Source organism: Rattus rattus, chromosome 8 (genome assembly GCF_011064425.1).
Source record: "Rattus rattus isolate New Zealand chromosome 8, Rrattus_CSIRO_v1, whole genome shotgun sequence".
Classification (NCBI taxonomy): domain Eukaryota; kingdom Metazoa; phylum Chordata; class Mammalia; order Rodentia; family Muridae; genus Rattus; species Rattus rattus.
The window spans coordinates 40,329,203-40,352,223 of NC_046161.1; the positions used below are offsets into that span (position 1 = coordinate 40,329,203).

General features: G+C 49.0%; 1 protein-coding gene across 1 annotated transcript in view; it reads right to left on the reverse strand.

Moving 5' to 3' along the window:
* Cep164 (centrosomal protein 164) overlaps positions 1 to 23,021 on the reverse strand; it is a 63,588-nt gene that overhangs the window by 32,430 nt on the left and 8,137 nt on the right. Inside the window, exons 3-7 of the mRNA XM_032909478.1 lie at positions 19,099 to 19,210; positions 11,270 to 11,474; positions 4,269 to 4,424; positions 3,781 to 3,915; positions 2,622 to 2,699 (exon numbers count right to left, since the gene is read on the reverse strand). Of these exons, the coding sequence (XP_032765369.1) occupies positions 2,622 to 2,699; positions 3,781 to 3,915; positions 4,269 to 4,424; positions 11,270 to 11,474; positions 19,099 to 19,210 (686 nt within the window). The remainder of the gene's footprint in view (positions 1 to 2,621; positions 2,700 to 3,780; positions 3,916 to 4,268; positions 4,425 to 11,269; positions 11,475 to 19,098; positions 19,211 to 23,021) is intronic.

Consider the following 23,021-nt stretch of genomic DNA (forward strand, 5'->3'; position numbering starts at 1 on the left):
CAACACCCCACGTGGCAGAGGCCTGAAGACAGGAGTCAGGGGTCTTGACTGAGTATCACCCACTACAGATGCTTCCCCACAACACTGTGGCGCCAAGCAGGCCATTCGAACGTCTAAAAAGCTCCCACTCCCCCAACCACCACCGAAGGGAAAATGTCAGAAGTCCGGATCACAGCCAAAGAGAGAATACTTTTCCTGGTTGACATCCGTAAGCCATTAAGAAGTCATCATGCTCCCACTACAGTGGAATTTCAGTACGCCAGCGGACGGTAAGGAACAGATACCTACTGAACCCAGAAGCCGAGAGAGCGAAGGGAAGGAGAAAACACCACCCAGCCTGTCTGGGTCCCCTCCACTCCATGCCTTCAGCTGTTAAACAAAGCACAGCCACACTACCTGTGTCGCAGGCAGTGAGTGGGCTGGGTGTACAGACATAAATCACGTGCCCACCCCCTTTCGGCAAACACGCACGCCTTCCTGAGCCCTTCTCCTGTGACAGGCATCTACCCGGGTGCAAAAGGACCACCTGCTTGTCCACCAGTCAGTCTGCACTGGTGAGTGGTGGGTGAGAGGAAAAGCAAGTCCTCCTGTCGAGAGGATCAAACTGGATTCTTGACTCAGGCAGACCAGCTCCCGCTCAGAAGGAGCGGTTTCAAGGCAGACGTGTGTCAGATTGGAGCTACAGATGGGACAGTCGGGGAAAGTGCTGCGTTTGGCAGAAAGTGTTAACATCGCAATCAAAACATATCTGACTGCAGAACCAAAGGGCTGGACAGACTCTGCGATAATGAGCAAAGTTTTACTGTGAAATGGTACCCACAGTGAGGGCTCAAGTACCAATCCAGAGCTGGTCAGCCAGTGTGTGGACTGAGACAGTCCTGGCCTCCAAGGAGTGGTGAGGCCGACGTGAGGACGGTTCAGTGGGCAAAGGCTTGTTACCAAGCTTCAATCCCCAGGATCCTCATGGAAGGAGAAGATGGACTCCAGCAAGTTGTCCTCCAACCTCTACATGTGTGCACACTCACATGTGCAGACAAATAAATTAAAATGCAATTTTAAAAAATAATGAGGGGTTGGGGATTTAGCTCAGTGGTAAAGCGCTTGCCTAGCAAGCACAAGGCCCTGGGTTTGGTCCCCAGCTCCGAAAAAAAAAAAAAAAAAAGTAATAATAATAATAAGGATTTGGCTGTGGTGATGCTTGCCTTTAATCCCAGCAACTTGGAAAGCAAAGGCAGGTGGATCTCTGAGTTCAAGGCCCGCTTGGTCTACAGAGCGAATTCCAAGACAACCAAGACTGCACAGAGAAACCCTGTCTCAAAACAAGCAGATGATGATGATGATTTATGGCAAGGCGGGCTGGCGGGGCGGGGGCGGGGGTGGTGGTGGTGGTGGTGGTGGTGGTGGTGGTGGTGGTGGGGCAAGGCTGAGGAGATGCCTTGGAGGGTAAGAGTGCTTGCTGTGTAGCCTGAGTACCCAAGTAAAATGTCAGGTGTGGCCATGAACCTGTAACCCAGCACTGTGGGAGGAAGACGCAGACAGACCCCTGGGGCTTGCTGGCTGCCAGCCTAGAGCCAGGTTCAGTGAGAGAACTATCTTGATGGAGTAATTAGGCAGGGAGTCACAGAGCAGAACACCCAGTGTCCTCCTCTGGCCTCCATGTGCACCTGAGCACATGCTCCCGCAAATACACATGTGTAACATGCACAGTCACATGCACACAAAGAACAGGGATGATAATGAAACCGATTACAATGTGTGGTGGGGGCACCTTTGCTTTTCTGGCTGGCTTCGTGGTCATTTCGATATAATAATGTAAATAATGATGTACATAATGATGTAAAGGTCATTTTGAGTTTAAGGTGTGGAAGGCATGAATAAAAATGTAATATATAACACCTATATGAGGCTTAGACCTTGCAGTCAGTATTGAAATGTCTGCATGAACCTAATTTGCAACTTCGTGATTCATTGCTTATAACAAATATTTTAGGACTATTTGGAGAACTGTTAATTGCTTAAAATTAATAAATCAAACACCAGACAGAGAATATACAGTAGATGTTCCTGTGATTTCTGGTCCAGGCTCCGAAGCATGCGCCAAGGTTTTGAGTCTGAGGACATAATGAGCAGGACTGCCCATGTGCCCTCCATGAAGAACATGTGGTGGCAGCACATGTTAGACCACAGAGACGAGACTGTGGAAGCATGTTCCCAAAGATATTCCCACCTATATGCCTTTTCCCACCCTTAAATCTCTGCTTGGACTGTCCTGTTTACCTAGACTATCCCCTGTCTAAAACTTCGGTTTTCTTCAAAACCCAGGGCAAATGCCATCTCTTCCGACAAATTTGCCTGACGTCTAGACAAGCAAGCTCTTCTCCGTGCAGTGTATGGGAAAGGGAAGGGACGTACGCATGCACGCCTCATTATGCTCAAGCTCCCGCTAGCCCGTGGACTCCCAAGAACTGGTCATTTGATAGCTGAAAAAGATGAATGGATCCCCTGAACCCCAGAAATCCTGGGCAGACCCAGATGCATGCTCAGCAGACTGCAAAGGCTTCTTCCAAAGGGAAAAAAGGTACTGCCCGAGGCACTTAACAGCAGGGGCCTCAGGCTCTTACCTCATACTCAAAGTTACCTCCCAAGGCACCAAGGTCTAGATGCAGATTCTTGAGAAGCTCACTGGAGCTCCGGATGCTCTGTGAGGAAAAACGACTGAGCTTAGTTAGGGTTTCTGTTGAAGTGATGGAGACCATGACCAAAAGCAACTTTTCATTTCTGCTTACAACTCTCAGGTCACGCTCTCTGACTGAAGGAACTCAGGGAAGGGACTGGAGGTAAAAACTAACGCAGAGGCCATGGAGGAGCGCTGCCCACGAGCTTGCTCCTCCCAGCCTGCTCAGCCTACTCTCCTATAAAGCCCAAGACTGCCTGTGCAGGGACAGCACTGCCCACAGTGTGCCAGACACACATCAATCGCTAATTAGGACAATGACCCACAGGTCTGCCTACAGCCCTGACTTATGGAAGCATTTTTTTTCTCAACCGGGGTTCCCTCTTCTCGGATAACTCTAGATTGTGTCGGCAAGTGATAAGTCTAAAGGAACCGGCCAGTCCAGCATGAGGGCATGCAGGGGAGAGTGGGGTACCCAGGCAAGGCTTTGAAGGACTCTGGGCAGACCTTCCACTAAAGCCTCACTAAGTAGCCCATTATCCAGGGAGCAAAAGGCCAAGCAAGTATGTTGTGTTCTCCAGATCAGACCTAAGATGTATACAGACTGGTCAAGAAAGGAAGTTATTGGGTGGAAATATCACTTTTACTTATTTTTAAAATGGTTGTGGGGGAGGGGGTGGCTCCGAGGTTATCCAAAGGCAGAACCAACCCGTGTTCCCACCAACAGAGGATTGCACGAACAGAACACGGTGCAGACACACACCAGGCTTTACACACTCACCGCAGCATACTGAGTGAGAGGGTGCTAGACATGAAAGAGAAACACTGTGTGAGCTTACTCATATGAGACATCTAGAACTGGCAAGTGTATGAGAGAAAGGGGAAATGGGACTTAGAGGTTACTGGGGGCTGGAGGGGAAAGGAATGATTTATTGTCTAGTGGCTAGAATCTGGGATTTCGAACAAATTCTGAAAATCGACAATAGTGGTGGTAACATAACTTTAGGAAGACCACCAATATCCCCGAATTGCTGTACGGTTAAAACAAGTTACAACGCTTACTCGCGCCCACGCGTGCTCACGAGGAAAGGGTGTCTCGTCATTACCTGGTTGTCGCTCTCCTCTTCGTCCTCCTCGTTGGTCTCTTCCCCCAAAGTCAAGAGGCTGAGAGCACTCTTGCCCTCATGGACAGAAGCCAAGAGGCCCTTTGTACAAGCAGCAGCCTTGAGACCCTGTGGAGGCTCCAAAACAGAAGGGCAACGGGGGGGACTCACCAGGAGGACCTTTGGAACGATCCCGGCGTACTCCCTTGATTCCTTAGGCGGGTCCCCGGTCAAGTCCTACCATGTCCATGAATCTACTTTACAGTTCTTGCTCCCTTCCCAACTCCTACTACCCCAGCCACGTGGATGGGGAAACCAGCACAGGTGGCTTACAGCCCAGCCCGCCCCCACTGCCAGGGTGACCCTGCTCAGACTAGACGACAAACTCCTAAAGACACGGCTTGTGTCTCAGTGACAGGCCACGCTTCCAGGTGTGACACCCAGAAGGCCCCGCAGTAGCATGATGCATGCACAGCAGAGAAAGGACTCACCAGCATGGCCTCCCCAAGATGCCCAGGATCTGCCGAGCTCCCCAAGCTCATACTCTGGGATCCACGAAGAGCGGAGGATGGGGCATCCCCAAGCCCTCGTAAGGGAGCCAGGCCCCAAAGAGGGGCCTGGACTGGGGCTAAGGGGGGACCCAGGACCTGGGCAATAGAACACATCTCGTTACAAACCCCAGAAACCGCAAGGCTCTCAGGGTGTCGGAAGCAGATATAAAAATAAAGCATCTAAATTCTGCCCGTTCGAGTTTAAAAACGCCTCCGCCTGGAGGCTGCTAATGAAGCGCAGCACCCAGAAATACCATTGTGCCGACTGGGTGAGTGAGAAACGGCAGGCTGGCTTCCTGATCCTGCTAACGTGTGCTCGCTCACATCTGGCAGATGCTAAGACGGGGAGGGGAAAGGGGGCACACATAACAAGGGAGTAGGATGGGGAGGTAGAGATAAAAGTCTAGCTACTGGAAGTCTCTTGATGCTTGAAAGTGATGAGTCAAGAAAAAGCAGCCTCAATACACTATTGACGAACATGGAGGTAAACACAGGAGCAAAGCGCGGGCCTCCTGGGAGGCCTCTGCACTCGGGGCGGCTGCTGTACTTAAGTGTGCGCTGCAAGTCATTCTCTTTGGTTTGCTTTCCCCCGGGAGCCAAGTGAAGACTTCCTTTGTGCCAGTGAGGACTGGAGTCACAACCCAGACTGGGTCAGGATGTGTGAAGCCTTGGGCTACTCACAGCCCCTCACACCTCCAGTTCTTCCGTCTGCAAGACGAAGAGGATCCATGCTTGGCCCTTTGAGGTCTGCTACTCGGCCCAAAGGAGATGAGGAACACAGGGGCTCCTGGATGGGCCCAGTGCAGCAGTACGTGTGCACTGTGTGCACTGACTTAACAAGAGCGAGAGGCCAGCACAGGAGCTGCAGAGACGGCTCACGGGTTAAGAAAGTCTGCTGATCTTCCAGGGGATCTGAGTGCATTCAGTTCCCATAACCCACTTCGGTCAGCCCACACACAACCACCTCCAACCCTAGTCCCAATCTTTGACACCCTCTTCTGGCCTGCACAAGCACTTGTAGTTGCACACACCCACGCACACACATACACCACGCACACACATACCACACACTATCTTAAAAAAGAGATCGGTGTAGCATACTGGGAATACATTACAAGACCCTTCAAAACTTTTCTCAAATTTATAAAACAGAGAGAACGTATTTTGTTCCACTCTAGCCCCTAAGAGTAAATGAAGAAAGGGGGATCCAAAGGTCAGGGTCACCACCCTCACAGTCTGGCCCACGGAAGAGTCTCTGCACTCAGAGAACACCTGAGGTAAGATCTGTTGATGACGGATCATCCTCCCTGTTGTAAAGCATCTGTGTCAGGGAGAAAGGCTGCCGACACGTGAAGTTGGCCAGTGATGCTCAACACTAGGCCCTGCTCGTCCTTACGCTCACCTAAAGTGGGCTCTGCCACCATGTGGAGACCCCACTTGAGTAAGCGGAGGTGGGTATGGTCAAGAGCCCTGTCCAAAGTCACAGGTTTAGTTGGGCAGAGAGGGGATTGAGCTCTGGAGTATCTATCTCAAAGCAAGTGCTTTGTGTGCTCCTATGACTGTGTTAAGAAAAAGCACAGGAAGTTTCTCCCAGTGAATTGTGAGCAAGCGGAGCCTGCCCGGCCTGCTCAGCCCCTCCGCCTGTCCAAGCATTCTCAGCAGAATCCTTCCCACACTGTATTTATAGAAAATTACAGACTCCTGACATGGTTAATTTGCTAACATGCTGGGGGCTTGGGGGAGGGAAACAAGCATGCTGGGGGCTTTGTTCTCTGGGGCCTTTACTGAGTCGGTGGTTAGCAGGGAAATTATAGATCCCTGGCCCCTAGCTGATCATCTCCTATAGACGGCCATTAACTCTGAGCATGGGGCTATGTGTGCCGGTGTCCTTCAGAGCAGATAAACGTGATGCCATTGTGCTAATTAAAACTTTCAGGGTAATCTGTGGCTTATCCGATATTTATAGTACTATACTAGTTATTAGAACTAACGGGGAACCGGTGCATGTCAGCAATTAGGGACCAGAGGGGACAACTGGGTAAAGTGGCAGCTGGGCCACAGCAAAACAGCTAGGGAATTCAGAGTGAGCCCTGCGGTCTCCGTCCAACTTGATTTCTGAATGAAGAACCGGGTGAATCTTGGCAGTGAAGGGATGACAAGATAACTCCCGCCATTTGGAAAATACCAGTGGGAAAGTGAAGTCAACGCCTGAGGCAGGGTCATGTGATTTTTCTGGGGACCCTGGGAGGCAAGGAACAGAAGCAGCCGACTGGGTGGCAGCAGCAGACTGTGGGCCCTGTGCTTCCTGGGGACTGTGTGACTCCAAGAAGGGAACATGAGAAGCAGGAATTCCCATGATTCTAGGGAATTCATGTTCCCTAGAATCGGCAGATGGGAAAGGCTTCTCAACTCCCAGAAGGTGCCTGGATCCTGTACGAGGGCGGGGGTCAGTGCCACTGTGCCCACCCTCAGAAGCAATCCCTTCCCAGCAAGCGTGTGAACCGCCCGTGAGCATGGCTACGGCCGGGGAGGGCTGAGCAGACACCCTCAGCTTTAGCCTGCAGACAATGGGACAGAACAAACTTGAAACCCAGGTCATCTGCCAGGTGGCTGTTTGGGTGGTTAAGGGATCCTCAGTTAAGAAAGGGCATTGGGAAAGCAATGGAGGAGCAGTGTCAGCACCGCCTGCTCCTTCCCTGCTGAGCTGGGGGAGGAGGGCAAGGCCTTAGGCCCTGCTACCTAAGAAGCCTACCTGGTTGAGAAGCTGCATCTTGCTTGGCTCTGCAGCAAGTCCAATGTCGGAACTCGGTGGGACTAGCCCCTGCCTGAGGCCGCTGCTTGACTGGCACTGTGCTGGCTGAGAGGGCTCCTGCCCCGGAGGGGCGGACACTGCTCCTGGAGTATGTTCCAGCAGCTCCGGCCCCCAGGTCAGTAACCCCAAGTCCCTTTCTGGAGCTATGATGGACTTGTGTTCACCCTCACTAGACATCCTGGAAGACTCATTGGCTGTGCCACAGACCATGCCGGCGACATCTTTGCACGGCACTTCCTGCATGTTCTCAGGCAGCCCTAGCCCCTCCAGCCGCCTGGAGATCTTGACCATCTGCAGGATGTGCTGATAGAACCTCTGGTCCTCGGAGTAGTCTTCACTCTCGGACTGCTCCTCCGCGGAGCTCACATGGGACAACTGGGGTGCCAGGAAAGGGCAGAAGTGCACATCTCTAGGCCCTGGGCCTGACTGGCCCATGACAGGAACAGACCCCTGGGGGTTCTGCAGGTCCCAGGGGAAGTTGTTTACCTCACCTAGGACCTGTGAGCCAAGGGGTGAGGCCAGGCTGCTGCCCCCTCCACTACTGCTATCTGAGTCAGCCGTGGGAACACTAGCCCTCCTCTCTTCATTGGGAGGTTCTGGAGCCTCAGATGGAGGATGATGCCTGTCTTCGCTGGCAGGACCCCCTGAAGGGGGCTTTGGAACTGGTTCTGATGCCGGGGTGTCGGGCGGCATCAGCAAGGGCCCCCGTGGTGATTCTTCGGCTGAGGCCTCTGCAGCCTTGGGAGCAGTGGGTTTTGTTTCCTTGCATCTCTCTGGGGCGTCCTTGTTGATAAGCTTGGAGACCTGCCCCATCCACAGGCCTGGAGGCTCTCTCCTCCACCTCTCCCTGCCCAGGTCCCCACCTTCCCCAGGGACTCCCTGCCAGCTGAAGTCTTCTGCTGGGCTGCTCTCTAGTAAAAACCGCTTGTTCTTCCGGGCAGCCGATACGTGGCCAGATGAACAAAGGGACAGGGAGGGCTCCTCCTCGGAGGGTGGTAAGGAAACGGGGCTCTGACCTTTGTCCCCTCCAGGGCCTGTGCAGTTCAGTGCAGCTATGCTGTGGTTGTGATGGTCCCCTCTCAGCTGCAGGCCTTTGGGAGCCTCAGAAAGCTTAGAGTGAGCAGGGGTCTGGCTCCTACATTCTGACACATCCTGCCCACTGTGGAGTAGTTCGGGGTTCTGAAAACCCCCTGCGCCGGGTCTCTGCTGTCTGGTCCTCAGTTCCATTTTTTCTATTTCAGGGTCTGAAAACCCCAGGTAGATTTTCTCTGTGGCCTTCTGGACTGACTCCAGACCCTGTGGGTCTCCTAACTCTGTCTTGCACTGGATCGAAGGCCTGCCTAAGATTTTCTCCACGTCAGCAAAGATCTGGTGGGTTCGAGAAGCTTGGCCTTTGGAGAGTGGCTGCAGCTTACCAGGAAGGGCACCCATGAGAGGCCACGGTGTGTCGCCCAGCATGCACGGGCTCCTCCCTTTCTTAAAGGCCTCATTTCTAGCCTGTACCTCTTGGTCTAGGTCCAGATCAGCAAGCCCAGGTGCTGAGAGAGGGGACAGGCCACGGAGAAAGGAGGAAGAAGGCAGAAGTCCCTGTTCAGGCTGTGGTTCCTAGATGGGTATATAAACACGCAGAGAAAACTAAGACTGACCTTCTGATATATTCTTGCTGCCTCAGCCCAAGACCCGAAGCAGGAAACCACCCTCCTTAAGGTAAAGCAGAAATCAGGGAAAGAGAAGAAAGGCCAAACAAGGCCAAACTCCCTTAAGCTAAACATGTGCCCTTTTCTAGGTTCTAGTTCAGAGAGAGAGAGAGAGAGAGAGAGAGATATTAACAGCCTACAAACCTTGCTCCAAAGGACCCTGGAGACTAGGTACCTAGGGAGCTACCACCGTGTGAAGGCTGCGGCATGACAGGGAAGAACGCCAACCAAACCTCAGGGACCCCAGAGTAGCCCTGTTTTGTTTCTAGGCTGCCACAGAGCAGCCATCTGCAGATGCCACTAGTCAAAGCCTGGAAACCACAGACCTGTGACCAATCCCCAAGCTTCCTCTAGCCCTCAGGTTCAGGATTGGCTACTTTTATCAAGGACTACTTTTATGCTGTATCAAGGACTCCAGAAATGTCCTCTGAGACAGAGAGGAGAGGAAGCCAGGGAAACACAGTCAGTGCCTTCTATAACCATTCCCAAGTTGAGACTGCTTAAAGACATCCAGTCACAGAACCTTGGGGCTACAAGAGAGCCTTACGGTAGCCAACAGCCTCTGCAGATACACTAACCAGCCAGCTGGGAGCACGTATTTTCCAGAGGGCCCAGGCCACCTGAGCCCAGGTAGCCTGTGAGCCTCAGGCCTGACCACTGGACAAACACAAGGTACCTGACCTGAGTCCTAAAAATCCCACTGAGGACCTGGTCCAGCTGTCCTTCTAACTTCAACAAGAAGCTCCTGGGACTCAAACACACATCCAGAGCCTGTCTGTCAGCTTGAGTCAGGTTGGAGCCTGCCAGATGCCAAAATATCATTTTGGATTATCCTGGGCTAAAGAAAAGCCCACCACTGCCTTCTGCTTTTCAAATACATGAGAGTATTAGAAAACTCCAAGATTCTATTTGGAAAGCACCTGTCTTCATCTTTCTGTGGGATCAGGCGTCTCACCCCATTTCTCAGAACAGCGTCTCACCCCATTTCTCAGAACAGTGTGTGCATAGAGCTGGGGGCAGCAAAGGGATCCACGGCAGCAACAGAACATGAACATGACGGAGCGAAAGACTTAACAACTGCTCAAAACCAGAACTGACGCCTTAGCAAGAAGAAGGTGGGGCTGGGAATGGGGCTTGCTGGTAGAACACCTGCCTAGCAAATGTGTGGTCCTAGGAATCCTCAATATGGGGACGGACGGATGGACACACACCCTCATGCACACACACTCACTCACACTCACACACACTCACACACACTCACACACACACACACTCACACACACACACACACACACTCACACACATACACTCACACACATACACTCACACACACACTCACTCACACACACACCACACACACTCACACTCACACACACACCACACATACACTCACACACACTCACACACACACACACACTCACACACACACACTCACACACACACACACTCACACACACACTCACACACACACTCGCACACACTCACACACACACTCACACTCACACACTCACAGACACACATGCATACACACTCACACTCGCACACACACGCGCACACACATGCACACACACTCACACACACATGCACACAGACACACTTACACTCACACATACTCCAGGTCTTCCCAGTGCTCCCCACAGGCCTGAACTGAGCTGCTTCCTCAGCTTGCATGGAGGGAACAAAGTCTATATCCTCAACCACATACAAGGCTCTCGCTCAGCTCCTCCTGAAGGAAGGGTGACCACATTCAGACATGCTGAGGGGCAGATAAACAATGAAATGAGCAGAGCCCTCAGAACTCAATAAAAAAGCTACTGGAAGCCAAGTGAAGATGATGCCTCTAACTCCTGCTGTCCTCCCGCTCCTCCTCTTCCTTCTCCCCTCCCCCTCCCCCTCCCCCTTCTCTTTGGACTCTGGCCACAGAGACCTCCGATGATGTCAACTGAGCCAATGGCATATATGCATCAATTATAGGCTGCCCTCAAACTCGTGACCCTCCGACCTCAGCCTTCCAAGTCCTAGGACTGCAGGCTTGTGACACAAACCCCGGATTTTCCTTTAAAACCTAAAGGCACTGGTGTTCTGACAATTTTAAGATAATGACAAATAATGAGTCCACAGCCAACTCAACGGTTCCTGTCTATTACCCTTCCAGAGCAGCAAATGCCACCACTTCTCCAATCAATCGTAAAACACGATCCTTGCCCCGCTGAGCTCACACTCTCTCTAGTACAGTCGTGCAACTTCCCAGGAAGAGAGAAGAAAGTATTCACAGAAGTAACAACTTCCAGAGGCTGAAAGAAAGATCTGCCAGGTAAAATGAGACAATGTCCTGTCAAGAGTGCATTGTCTTATCCCCTGGCAGGTCGCCATGGGTCCCCATACCCCTTTGGACTGCAGCCCTGGGTAGAGGCTGCCTCAGGCTGACTCACCAGAGGACTTTTAGAGGTCTCTTTGTCCTTTTTGTTTTTCTTTTCCTTTTTCTTTTTCTTGTCTTTTTTCTTAATGGCCCCGGGAGCCGACCACTTCTCCCGCTCTTGGATGACCAACTTCCGGTAGTGCTCATCACAGGGGTGGTCCCAGATGGACTGCCCAGTGTCAAAGTTGAAATAGTAAAGGTCGCCTGTGATGTTCTGGCTAGGGGTGAGCAGAGTTCAGAAGTCAGTCCCTTCTAAGGCCCAGCAAGAACAAAATTCATTAAGAAAGAACAAATACTGGGATATATAAACTAATTTATAGCAGTGGATAGTTGTTTTATAAAGTGTGCTAAACATCAAATGTGACACCGAAGAAGAGACAAATAAGGAACTGAAACGTAAATCTAGGAAATTACCCAGAATACAACACGGGAGATATGTTATTTTATAACATATAAAACATATAACATGTTATAAAGACATGGCGAATAAGACAGGGACGTTCAAAGCTGCAACCGCAGATGGTTTTTTTTTTCCCTTTCTTCATTTTATTTATTTACTTTAACACAAGCAACAAACTTCTGAACGATTACTCAAAGAAAAGAGATACCTGAAAATATACTAATTGATTTTTTTTTTAAGTGGGACTGGACAGATGGCTCAGCAGTTAAGAGCACTGGCTGCTCTTCCACAGGATCTAGCTTTGCTACCCAGCACCTATATGGTGGCTCACGAGGTCGGTAACTCTAGTTCCAGAGGATCTGACACTCTCTTCTGACCCCCATTTGCAAAAGAATAAAGAAAAAGAAGAGTCCACAAGGAGCTGACCAGGGCTGGGGATGAAGCTGAACACAGGAAGCTCTCGTTCAGGCCCTGGTTCAGGTCACTCCCTCTCCTCCCCCCCACCTCCTGCACTGCATAACCCATCAACCTAATGTTAAGTGTTTAACCCCGACAGGAGCGGTGTCTCGGCAGTTAAGGGCACTTGCTCAGTTCCCAGCACCCACACAGCAGTTCACAACTGCATGGGACTCCGGTTCTAGACCCTTGACATCCTCTTCCAACCTTCTCGGGCATCTGCATCCACGGTGTACAGACAGACACACAGGCACGCGCACGCACACACACACACACACACACACACAGATCGTCTTTGTAAAATTATGCTTTTCTACACAGTGTCCCAGGCACAGCGTTTGAAGCGGTACTTTCTGGTCTGAGGCGGTGGAGGACCTGAGCTCTCAGGACGAGGGAGTTGGAGGATCGAGTTCAAGGCCTTCATCTCTTTCTACCTGAGGCCGACCTAGTTTACAAAGTCAGTCCGGGGGGTACATGGAGAGACTCTGTCTCAAAGGGCAAAGCAAAAACTGGCCTGAACACTCTTACACCTCAGTGGGGAGGGATGAGAAAGGGTCTGATTATCTGGCTGGGCTGGAACTCCCTAGGCAAACCAGGCTTGGCCGGCCTCAGACTCACAGCAATCCTCCTGCCTTTGTCTTTTATTTTTGTGCACTTATCCGCACACAGCTTCATTTCTATTTTTAGAATGGAATTTGAAGTTAAAACTTTCCCCACAAACAAAGTTCCCAGATTAGTAAATTCTACCGCATATTTAAAACAGAAATAACAGCCATCCTTGTCCAGCAAGCTCGCCCACAAACCTGAAGGGGAAGACATCTCGTTCTGTGGGGACGGTGGCAACATGGCAGAAACGAGATGAAGGCATTATGAGAAAATGATACTACAGACCAGTTTCCCCCATGGACACAGATGCAATAACACCTAATGAGATTTTAGGGAATCAAATCCCATAAAATATAAAAGGGACCATGCATCATGACCAAGTGGAATTATCCAAGGAATATGAAGTTTTTTTAACGTTTGAAAATCGGGGTCTGAGAAACAGCTCAGCTGGTGAAGGCGCTCAGGGCCAAGCCCAAGGGCCCGAGTTCCCTTCCAGGAGCCCACATGGTAGACGGACAAAACCGACTCCCACAAGTTGTCCTCTGATCACCATACTTACAAGTGCTATGGTATGCCCACACCCACAAGCATAAGTCCGTAAGTAGATAGGTAGGTAGATAAATATAAATACAGAAATAAATGCAATTAAAGATTAATAAAAGTGCCTGAAAAATCAATCGATGAATTTGACTCTCAGAAAAGACTGAAAAAGAAAACCAGATAATCTTGTCAACACGTGTAGTAAAGCACTGACTGGCTCAAATCCATCCACCCCTCTCCAAGGCTCAGCCAGCCACAGAAGACGTTTCCCTGAGGAACGTCATTTACGGGAAACCCACAGCCAACAGCTACCTAACAAAGCAAAGACATCTGCTGTCACTACCTCTGCTGAAGGCTCTGGTCACCAGAGTAGAAAGGAGGAGACGAGAAGACCTTTATTCCTAGGAGACAGAATCGCTTCTGTAGAAAATGCTATAGAATCTTAAAATAAGTAAATAAATAAATAAATAAGCCACTAGGCCTGACATAATTGATTTTAGCAAGGTTGTACAGTGCAAGATCAATACACAGAAACCAATTTTACTTCCTTATGAAAGCAAGAAACAACCGGAGACTGAGAAGGCAGCACTCACAGAAGCGTCAGATATGAACTACTTAGGGAAAAATCTGATAAAGAGAGTCAAGACATGTACACAAAAGCTATTAAACATTTCTTAGCGATATTAAAGGAAACCTTAATAAACAGAAACAGACACTGTTCGCGGGCTGGAAGATTCAATATCATTTTAGATACCTATTCCCCCAAAATTGATTTATGTGCAGCCCCAATCCAAATAGTGAAGTGACAAGATAGCGTTTAAATTCACCAGGAAATGCAAAGAGCTTAGAATGAGGCTTTGAAAAAATGGGAACAAGGGCTGGAGAGATGGCTCAGTGGTGAGGAGCGCTGACTGCTCTCCCAGAGGTCCTGAGTTCAAATCCAAGCAACCACGTGGTGGCTCACAACCATCTGTAATGGGATCCATGCCCTCTTCTGGTGTGTCTGAAGAAGCTACAGTGTACTCACATACATACAATAAATAAATCTTTAAAAAAGAAAGAAAAGGAAAGGAAAGAAGAGAAAAGAAAATGGGAACAAGGGCTGAAGAGGTGGCTCAGCATTATGAGCACAGGCGCCTTTTCAGAGGATCCAGGTTCGATTCCCAGCATCCACACGGTGGCTAAGATTCATCTGTGACTCTAGTTCCAAGGGATCCAAGTCCCTCTTCTGGCTCCTCAGGCACCAAGTGGTACACAGACATAGATGCACGTGAAGTAGTCATAAACATTAAATGACTAATAATATTAACAATAATAAAAAGAAAATTGAAACAAGATTGGAATGCCTACCCTGAAAGATTTCCAGACTTATTACAAAGCTGTGAGCTCAGGAGAGAACAGCATAAAGTGTATGATTGCATCAACGGCAGGGCGCAGGGAACACAGAAACTGATCTTGTTTTTAATATCTATGAGTGTTTTGCCTGCATGTATGTCTGTGTGCCACGTGTGCTGGTGCCCTTGGAGGCCGTAGAGAACATAGAATCCCCTGGAACTACAGTCACAGATCACTGTAAGCCAACACATGGGTGCTGGGAATCAAACCCGCGTCCTCTGGAAGAAAAGCCAGTGCTCTTAACCACCAAGCCATCTCTCTAACCCCCAAAACAGCCTCCCTTATGAGTTAGTCTCAAAAACATCTAAATGTTCTTTAGTAAAAGATTTTTTTGTTTGTTTGTTTGTTTGTTTGTTTGTTTGTTTGTTAAGAATGTGGTACACTTGAAGTGAGGACACACACAGCCCTGTTATAGAGTGGGTAACACGCACAAGGCTCTGTGTTTCAGCCTCATAAACACACACACACACACACACACACACACACACACACACAGAGTGGCATGTCTAGTATGAGGAAGTACACAACTGATAAAATAAAAAAGTAAGGCAGTGTGACTATTAGGTTTTAACATCAACTTGCCACAACCTAGAGTCACCCAGGCATACAGTCTCAATTGGGAGATTTTCTAGATCCGGTTGAGTGATGGGCATGTCTGGAGGACATTATATTGTTAACCAACCGGTGCAGTCCACTGTGGGTAGCATTATTTCCTGATGTGGGGCCTGGGGCTGTATAAGAGTAAAAGTAGATGGCAGTAGTGCGTGCCTTTAATCCCAGCACTCTGGAAACAGAAGCTGTGAGTTCAAGGACAGTCTGATGTACACAGTGAGGTTTTTTGGGTTTTTTTGTTTTTTAAATTTTTATTTATTTATTATATATAGTGTTCTGCCTGCATGTTTGCCTGCAGGTCAGAAGAGGGCACCAGACTCATAATGAATGGTTGTGAGCCACCATGTGGTTGCTGGGATTTGAACTCAGGACCTCTGGAAGAGCAGCCAGTGCTCTTAACTGCCGAGCCATCTGTCCAGCCCTACAGATAACCTTTAATGACTTACGTTATTTCAGAAAATGAGAAGTAGTTCTTGTTCTTCCTATAGGACAAGGGAGTGTCAGCTACACTAGCAGGTACATGAAGGTAGCTGGCACAAGGCCTGGCACACAGCTGGCCCTAAACCAGCCACACACACACACACACACACACACACACACACACACACAAACACACACACACATACACACATACACCTGCCATCAGAAAGGGGCACTGGCACAAAACAAAAATCTTCCAAACACAAGCTTTCATCTCAGCACCCGGAATACTGTCGGAAGCGCTAACAGATTTCCTAGAAAAAGATGTGAGACTGGAACTGGTCCAAGGAGAGGCAGCCAAAAGACCAACAGAACAAGGAGCCTGTCGAGTGCGGGAAGCTGAAAAGAGTCAGTCTGTGCCTTCAGCCGAGGAGAGGAAGGTGGGTAGGCGCAGCCATTTTGAAGTTCGTCAACCCGTTAAATGGCTTGGGTAAGAAAGGGGCAATTACCTAGGCCACCAAACGCACCTTCTCAGCTGAGACAGGGCCTCTAGGACACCCAAACCCTACACTGGGGTGAGATGTAAACTCAGGGTCCCAGTTTGGGGAGGGAGGACAACCTGGAGAAGGCTTCCCACCCATGATGAGAGGAAGTAAAGAGAGGAGGAGCAGACACAGAACAGTGTCCCTGAATGGAGATGACACTGTCCTCATGAGCAGGGAGGTGGCAGCAGATACTGGGTCTTATTTCAGTCCCCGCCCCTGCTCCCCACCCCCAGGCGCCGTTTTCTCACTGTAAATCTCTGCTTCTCGGAGATAACCTGAATGAGTTCTCTCATAGCTTTAAGGGAATTTAAAAATGCCAACGGAACCCATGAATGTGAAGCCAGGCAAGAACGGGTTACACAAGGGGCTCAGTGGGTAAAACATGGGGGCCTGGCAGCCTGAGATCAGGGCCTGGAACCCAGGTGAAGGTAGAAGGAACTGACCAACTCTTCGAAGCTGTCCTCTGAAGTCCTCACTGTGGCACAGGTACCCATGCATACGCGTATGCACAGCAATGACTTAAAGAATCACTACACAAAATCACTACACAAATGGCTTAAAGAATCACGCCACACAAATTCGAGGACGGCAGACCAAGGATGGTGGCCAAGGGAGACAGAAATCTTTTGCCAAACCCATGTGGCCTCACTACAGACTCCTTTGGCCTCAGCATCTATTTAGGCTTATTGAGGAGATGCGGACGTCGCTTTTTCTGAGTGTGTGCATTCTCTTTTTTTTTTTTTTTTTTTTTTTTTTTTTTTTTTTTTCGAGCTGGGGACCGAACTCAGGGCCTTGCGCTTCCTAGGCAAGCGCTCTACCACTGAGCTAAATCCCCAACCCTTTTTTTTTTAAAAACACATTCTTTTATTTATTTATTTATTTATTTATTTTTCATCGGAGCTGGGGACCGAACCCAGGGCCTTGCGCTTCCTAGGCAAGCGCTCTACCACTGAGCTAAATCCCCAACCCGTGTGCATTCTCATATGTGTACTGATACATGCGTGTGCGCGTGCATGTGGTGGCCAGAGGACGAATGCAGGCATTGTGACTGAGAGCCATCTATGTTTTTGAGATAGTCTCTCATTGGCCCAGAGCTCACCAAGTAGGCTAGACTAGCTGGCTAGCAAGCCCCATGGATACACCTGTTCACTATGCTGAGATTACAAGCAAGGGCCACCGTGCTTGGCTTTTTTTTAAGTGCATGAGTTCTAGGAACCAAGCTCAGGAACTCATGCTTGCACGTTACAGACTGAGCCATCATCTCCTCAAACCCCACAAATGTCGCTTTTAACCTTCTACCAGTGTGCAAGGACCAACAAAGGTTCCTCCTCTGAGTGAGGGACTGAGTCTGGGAGGCAGCTCTGTGGTACATTCTGATCCTAACCCAGGAACCTTCAGGTCAGCCTGCTCAGTCCTGAAGCAAGAGGTAAACTGCAGGTAAATATCAGTTTTGTCCCTGAGCATTAAAACTAATCTCCAAGACACGGGGAAATGGCTCAAATAAAGTGCCTGACATGCAAACATTTAAGAGAGAGAGAGAGAGAGAGAGAGAGAGAGAGAGAGAGATGGCCTAGTGGTTAAAACTACATACTGCTTTGGCAGAGGACCTGATTTCACTTCCCAGCATCCACATTAGGCAGCTCACAACCCTACTGGAACTCCAGCTCCAGAGCAGCTAGCGCCATCTCCTGGCCTCTATGGACAACTGCACTCACATGCACATACACACATGCACTTCACGTCTTAGTTAAGGTTACTATTGCTATGATGAAACACCAAGACCAAAGCAACTTGGGAAGGAAAAGATTTATTTGGCTTACATATCCCAAGTCACGGTCCATGAAGAAAGCTAAGGCAGGAACTCAAGCAGGACAGGACCTTGGAGGCAGGCGCTGACTCATATGCTATGGAGAAGTATTGTTTACTGGCTTGCACCTTATGGCTTGTTCAGCCTGCTATAAGAAAATAAAACCCAGGAACCACCAATGTAGGGTGGCATCACCCACAATGGGCTGGGCCCTCCCCTATCAACCACTAATTAAGAAAATGCCCTACAGGTTTATCTACAGTCCTATCTTAATGAGGCATTATCGCCATTGAAGTTCCTTCCTCTTAGGTAACTCTAGTTTGGGTCAGGTTGACATAAAACTAGTCAGCACCACAATTAAAAATAATTCTAAAAAAAACAGAAACAAAAACAAAGGGCTGGAGAGATGGCTGAGCGGTTAAGAGCACTGACTCCTCTTCCAGAGGTCCTGAGTTCAATTCCCAACCACCACATGGTGGCTCACAACCATCTGTAATGGGATCTGATGCCCTCTTCTGGTGTGTCTGAAGACAGCGACAGTGTACTCACATACATAAAATAAATAAATTTTTTTTTTTTTTTTTTTTCGGAGCTGGGTACAAAACCCAGGGCTTTTCGCTTGCTAGGCAAGCACTCTACCACTGAGCTAAATCTCCAACCCCAGTAAATAAATCTTAAAAAAAAAAAAAAAAAAAGAAGAAACAAGAAAAGGGGGGGGGGGCAGAGAGATGACTCAGAAGTTAAAAGCACTTGTTATACTTTCAGAAGACTGGGGTTTATTTCCCAACATCTACACGGTGGCTCACAACAGTCTCTAACCACAACTGGAATCTGATGTCTTCTCCTGGCTTCGGCAGGCGCCAAGCACATACACAGTGCACACATATATATGCAGAGAAACATTCATACCCTTAAAAACAAAGTAAGATGGGCTCGGCAGTGCATATCTGATCTACACACACACACACACACACACACACACACACACACACACACACACACACACACGAGAGTCAGGTCCCTCTGACAGGCCAAGGTAGTGAGTCACTGCAATGACTTACCATGGTTTCCAGCCCTTGGGCAATGGAGCCTCAATACCCTCCCTCGCCAGCCACATCAGTTCTGGTTCCTTGATAGGGTCGATACCAATCACTCTGGCAAAGTCAAGGATTTCTGCAAGAGAAAGGGAGGGAAAAGTGGGGGATGGGGGGAGAGGGTGTTGTAGTTAGAGAGAGAAGGACAGGGAGGGGTGGAAAGAAGCAAAATTGCAAAAATCAGACAGTTCTACTCTAAGTTTTCCTCTACTCTCCAAGTGTTCCTCAACGATAAAATATAGTATCTCTAAATATAAATAATTAATATATAGAACTAGAGCTGGATGTGTTGGTACACCTCCAAAATCCCAGCACTTGGGAAGCAGAGGCAGGAGGATCAGGAGTTCAAGACCATCCTCTACTCCCCACTGAGTGAGAGGCAGGCTGGGCTCCTTGAGACCATCTCAAAAAGCTTAAACCAACAAACGAGCAAACATACGGAAATGGTTACCTGACATCCTGATTTCAAGGAGTCATCTGGATCAAACCAGGCTACCTCCAAACTCCCTCAAACACAATCTGAAGCCACAGTTAACAGAGGGAGTGAGGAATGAAGCCAAGACTTCACAGGGGGCAGGCCTCAGGAAGGACCCAAAGCCACAGCCGGAACCATCCAGGGTGAGGGCAGCCTTACCAGAAGATAAACTCCACAGAGAATGACAAAAGCTGGGGTCCAGATGCACTTGGCCCTCAAGCCGCAAGCCAGTTCCATCAACTACACAGATGACTGAGCTCTTTAAAAACCTTGCAAACACGCAGAACATGGAAGGACACTGCGTGCTGTGACAGTGGCACTTACCAGGTGTCACGGTAGAAGACAGAAGGCAGTGCCTGGTTCTCTGAGGGACAAGAAGGCACCCAGCTGAGAAAGTAGATGACACTACAAGGGTGGCCTCTTCCCTATCTAGTGACCCCTCTCTTCCTAAAGGCAAATGCCTCTTACTCAACTGTAGGATATATTTTGGACCCTTAACTTCTCGCTCTGCTCTCAGAACAAACGGTTAGCCCTTTGCCAGAGAACTGGAGGACAGAAGAAATCCATGCACTATGCTAAGAGCAATCTCATCTTTGGGGAAAAGGATAGGTGACATGTTCATTGGAACATGTCAGTGGTGGCCACAGAAATAATGAAATGAGTCTAATCCCAGGCTAGAGAGGTATGGCCAATATGTCATCTCTGTGGAGAAATGGAGGGTGACACACTGGAGACTAGGAAATAACATTTTTTTCTAAAGAACCAGCTAGTGCTTGACTGGCCAGGGAATGACTTATTGAATAGTTTCGCCTTTTTTAGTTCTTTGAGATGGGACTCTCACTTAGAATGCTCTATGTAGCTCAGGAGAGCCTTAAACTTGCAAACGTCCGGCCTTAGTCTCCCAAGTACATATTACAGGTGCATGCCACTAAACACAGTTCACAATGACCACCCTATGAACCAGTTGCTCGGGACCAAGAACAAAGAAAGAGAATATTCATTGTCATAACAAAAGATAGACAGCAAAGAAGAAAACATAAGCACACAGGCTAGAGATATGGCTCACTGGCTCCGATCCTGGACTCCCCTTGAAGAAGATCAGAGTTCAGTTCCTGGCACCCACGTTAGATGGCTCACCACCACCTGTAACTCCAGCTCCAGAATGCCTCTGGCCTCTGCGGCCACCTGCCCTATGTGCACACACTCACGCACGCACGCGCGCACGTTTATACATAATTTAAAATAAATCTCTAAGAAAACATAAATACATACAAAGAATTCTTATTCTCAAAACTACAATAGAGTGATATCAAGGTGGAGGGTGCTCCTTGGGAGAGGACGGCCATGGACACCCTCCAGGCAATGGGGACACTGAAGCAGAGAGCCAGAGCAATAAACCTGGGACAAGATATGGTTTAATGCGTCTGGGGATTGCCGGAAACCAGCACGACTGCACAGCTCAACTGGCAAGGCAGGAGAGCCGTGTCACAAAGAACCCTGAAACCTCACCAAGGGTGCTGAATATGTGGAAGGGCATTGGATCCAGCCTGGAAATGGTCCACTTCTCCCTGTCAGACCACTGCTACTAGGTAGACGCAGACAATGCCGGAACAAAAACACAGAGCTGAGCAGGAAGCCGAGGCAGAGAAGGTAGTGTGGCTCAGACCAGGCGTTGACAGAAGAGTTTCTATACCACGGCGCTAGAAAACCCTTTACACGAACCAAGCGAGGTAGCACATGCCTGTACCCCTGATGCAACAGAGGCTGGGGCTGTGGGATCACTGCCAGTTTCAGGTCAGCCTGACCTACACAGCGAGTCCCTGTCTAAAACGTAAACGTAAATAAATAAGTCCCAGCACACAGGACACGCAGGAGGCAGGAGGGTCTCTGTGATTTCTAGCCAGTCTAGTCTACACAGCAAGTTCCGGGACAGCCAGGGATATAGAATGAGAAAGAAATCAAGCATCCTTTCTCCAAAACTTTTGGGACCAGACATGTTAAAGATTTGGATTCCTTTCTGGTTTTGGAGTATCTGCATAGACTTTACGAGTCAAGAACTCCCCTCATCAAAATGTCTCATGTAAAAGGCAGGTTTGGGGCACTTTGCATCTTGGTAGAGGCGAGGGATACACATCTTGAATTCCAGAAACAATGAAGCAGTGCGTGGAGGTCCACATCTGTAATCCCAGCACTTAGGAGATAGAGGTGCAAGGAATAGGAGTTCAACGTGGGCTACATAGTGAGGCTGAGACCAGACGGGCTTAAGAAAAGAAAAGGGAGGAAGAAAGGAGGGAGGGAGGGAGGAAGGAAGGAAGGAAGGAAGGAAGGAAGGAAGGAAGGAAGGAAGGAAAAATAAAGAAAAGGAAAATGCACACGTACATACACAGAGAGCTTAAGGTACAAATTGAGATTCTGCCTCAGAAAAGAAAAGTAAAGGAGGCTTGAAGTCAGTCAGTAAGACGGGTCAGCAGGTAAGGACACTTATTTGCAGCCAAGCCTAATGCTCAGAATTCCTTCCTAGAGCCTACATGGTGGAAGGGGAGAACTGACTCCTGCAAATTGTCCTCTGACTTTTACACACGTGCTGCACATATACACAGATGATAAATAAATATAAAAAACAAGGAAAATCTGAAGCCATTCAAGGATAGCACAAAAAGACACGTGGACGGGGATGTGACATTCTTGGAAGGAAAACACCACAAACATGACAGTCCCTTCTGAATCAACCCGATGTTCATCACGATAGCCCCAAGTACCACACACTGCCCTGCCCAGAGCTTGACAGATAAGTCTAAATTTGTGGACCAATAAAACAAACAAGATGGCCGAGGAAACTGACAGTCCAATGAGAGAGAAGAGACAGACCCAGATGCCCATAATAGTAGCCAGGCTAGTAGGGAGATGAGCTACCCCATCAATGGTGTAGGAACTAAAGTAAACTAGACTGTGAGAGAAACCAGCTCCACTTTTGGTAGAGCAGGCTTTTCTAACCGTGATACGCACATAACTCAGAGGCCAGTCACCAACAAATTACAAACTATAGACTACAGGAATGGCTCAGCGTTTACGAGCATGGCTGTTCTTCCAGAAAACCCAGGATTAATTCCCAGCACCCACGTGGAGGATCACGACTATCTGTAACTGCAGTTTGAGGGCATCTGAAACCCTCATCTGGTCTCTGTGGGCGCCAGAGGCACACACAGTCCATACACAGACATAGGTGAGGGCTGGGCATACAGCTTGCCCGGTGGTACGGTGTATCTGGGCTCAGTGTCTTATGCCAAAGAACGAACAATGAAAGCACAGCTGGGTGGTGACTGGATTCTGTGACCCCAGCACTTGGGAGTCTGAAGCAGGGGGATTGCTATGAATCAGATCTCAGAAAAGAAAGTGAGGGTGGGGGCAGCAAGAT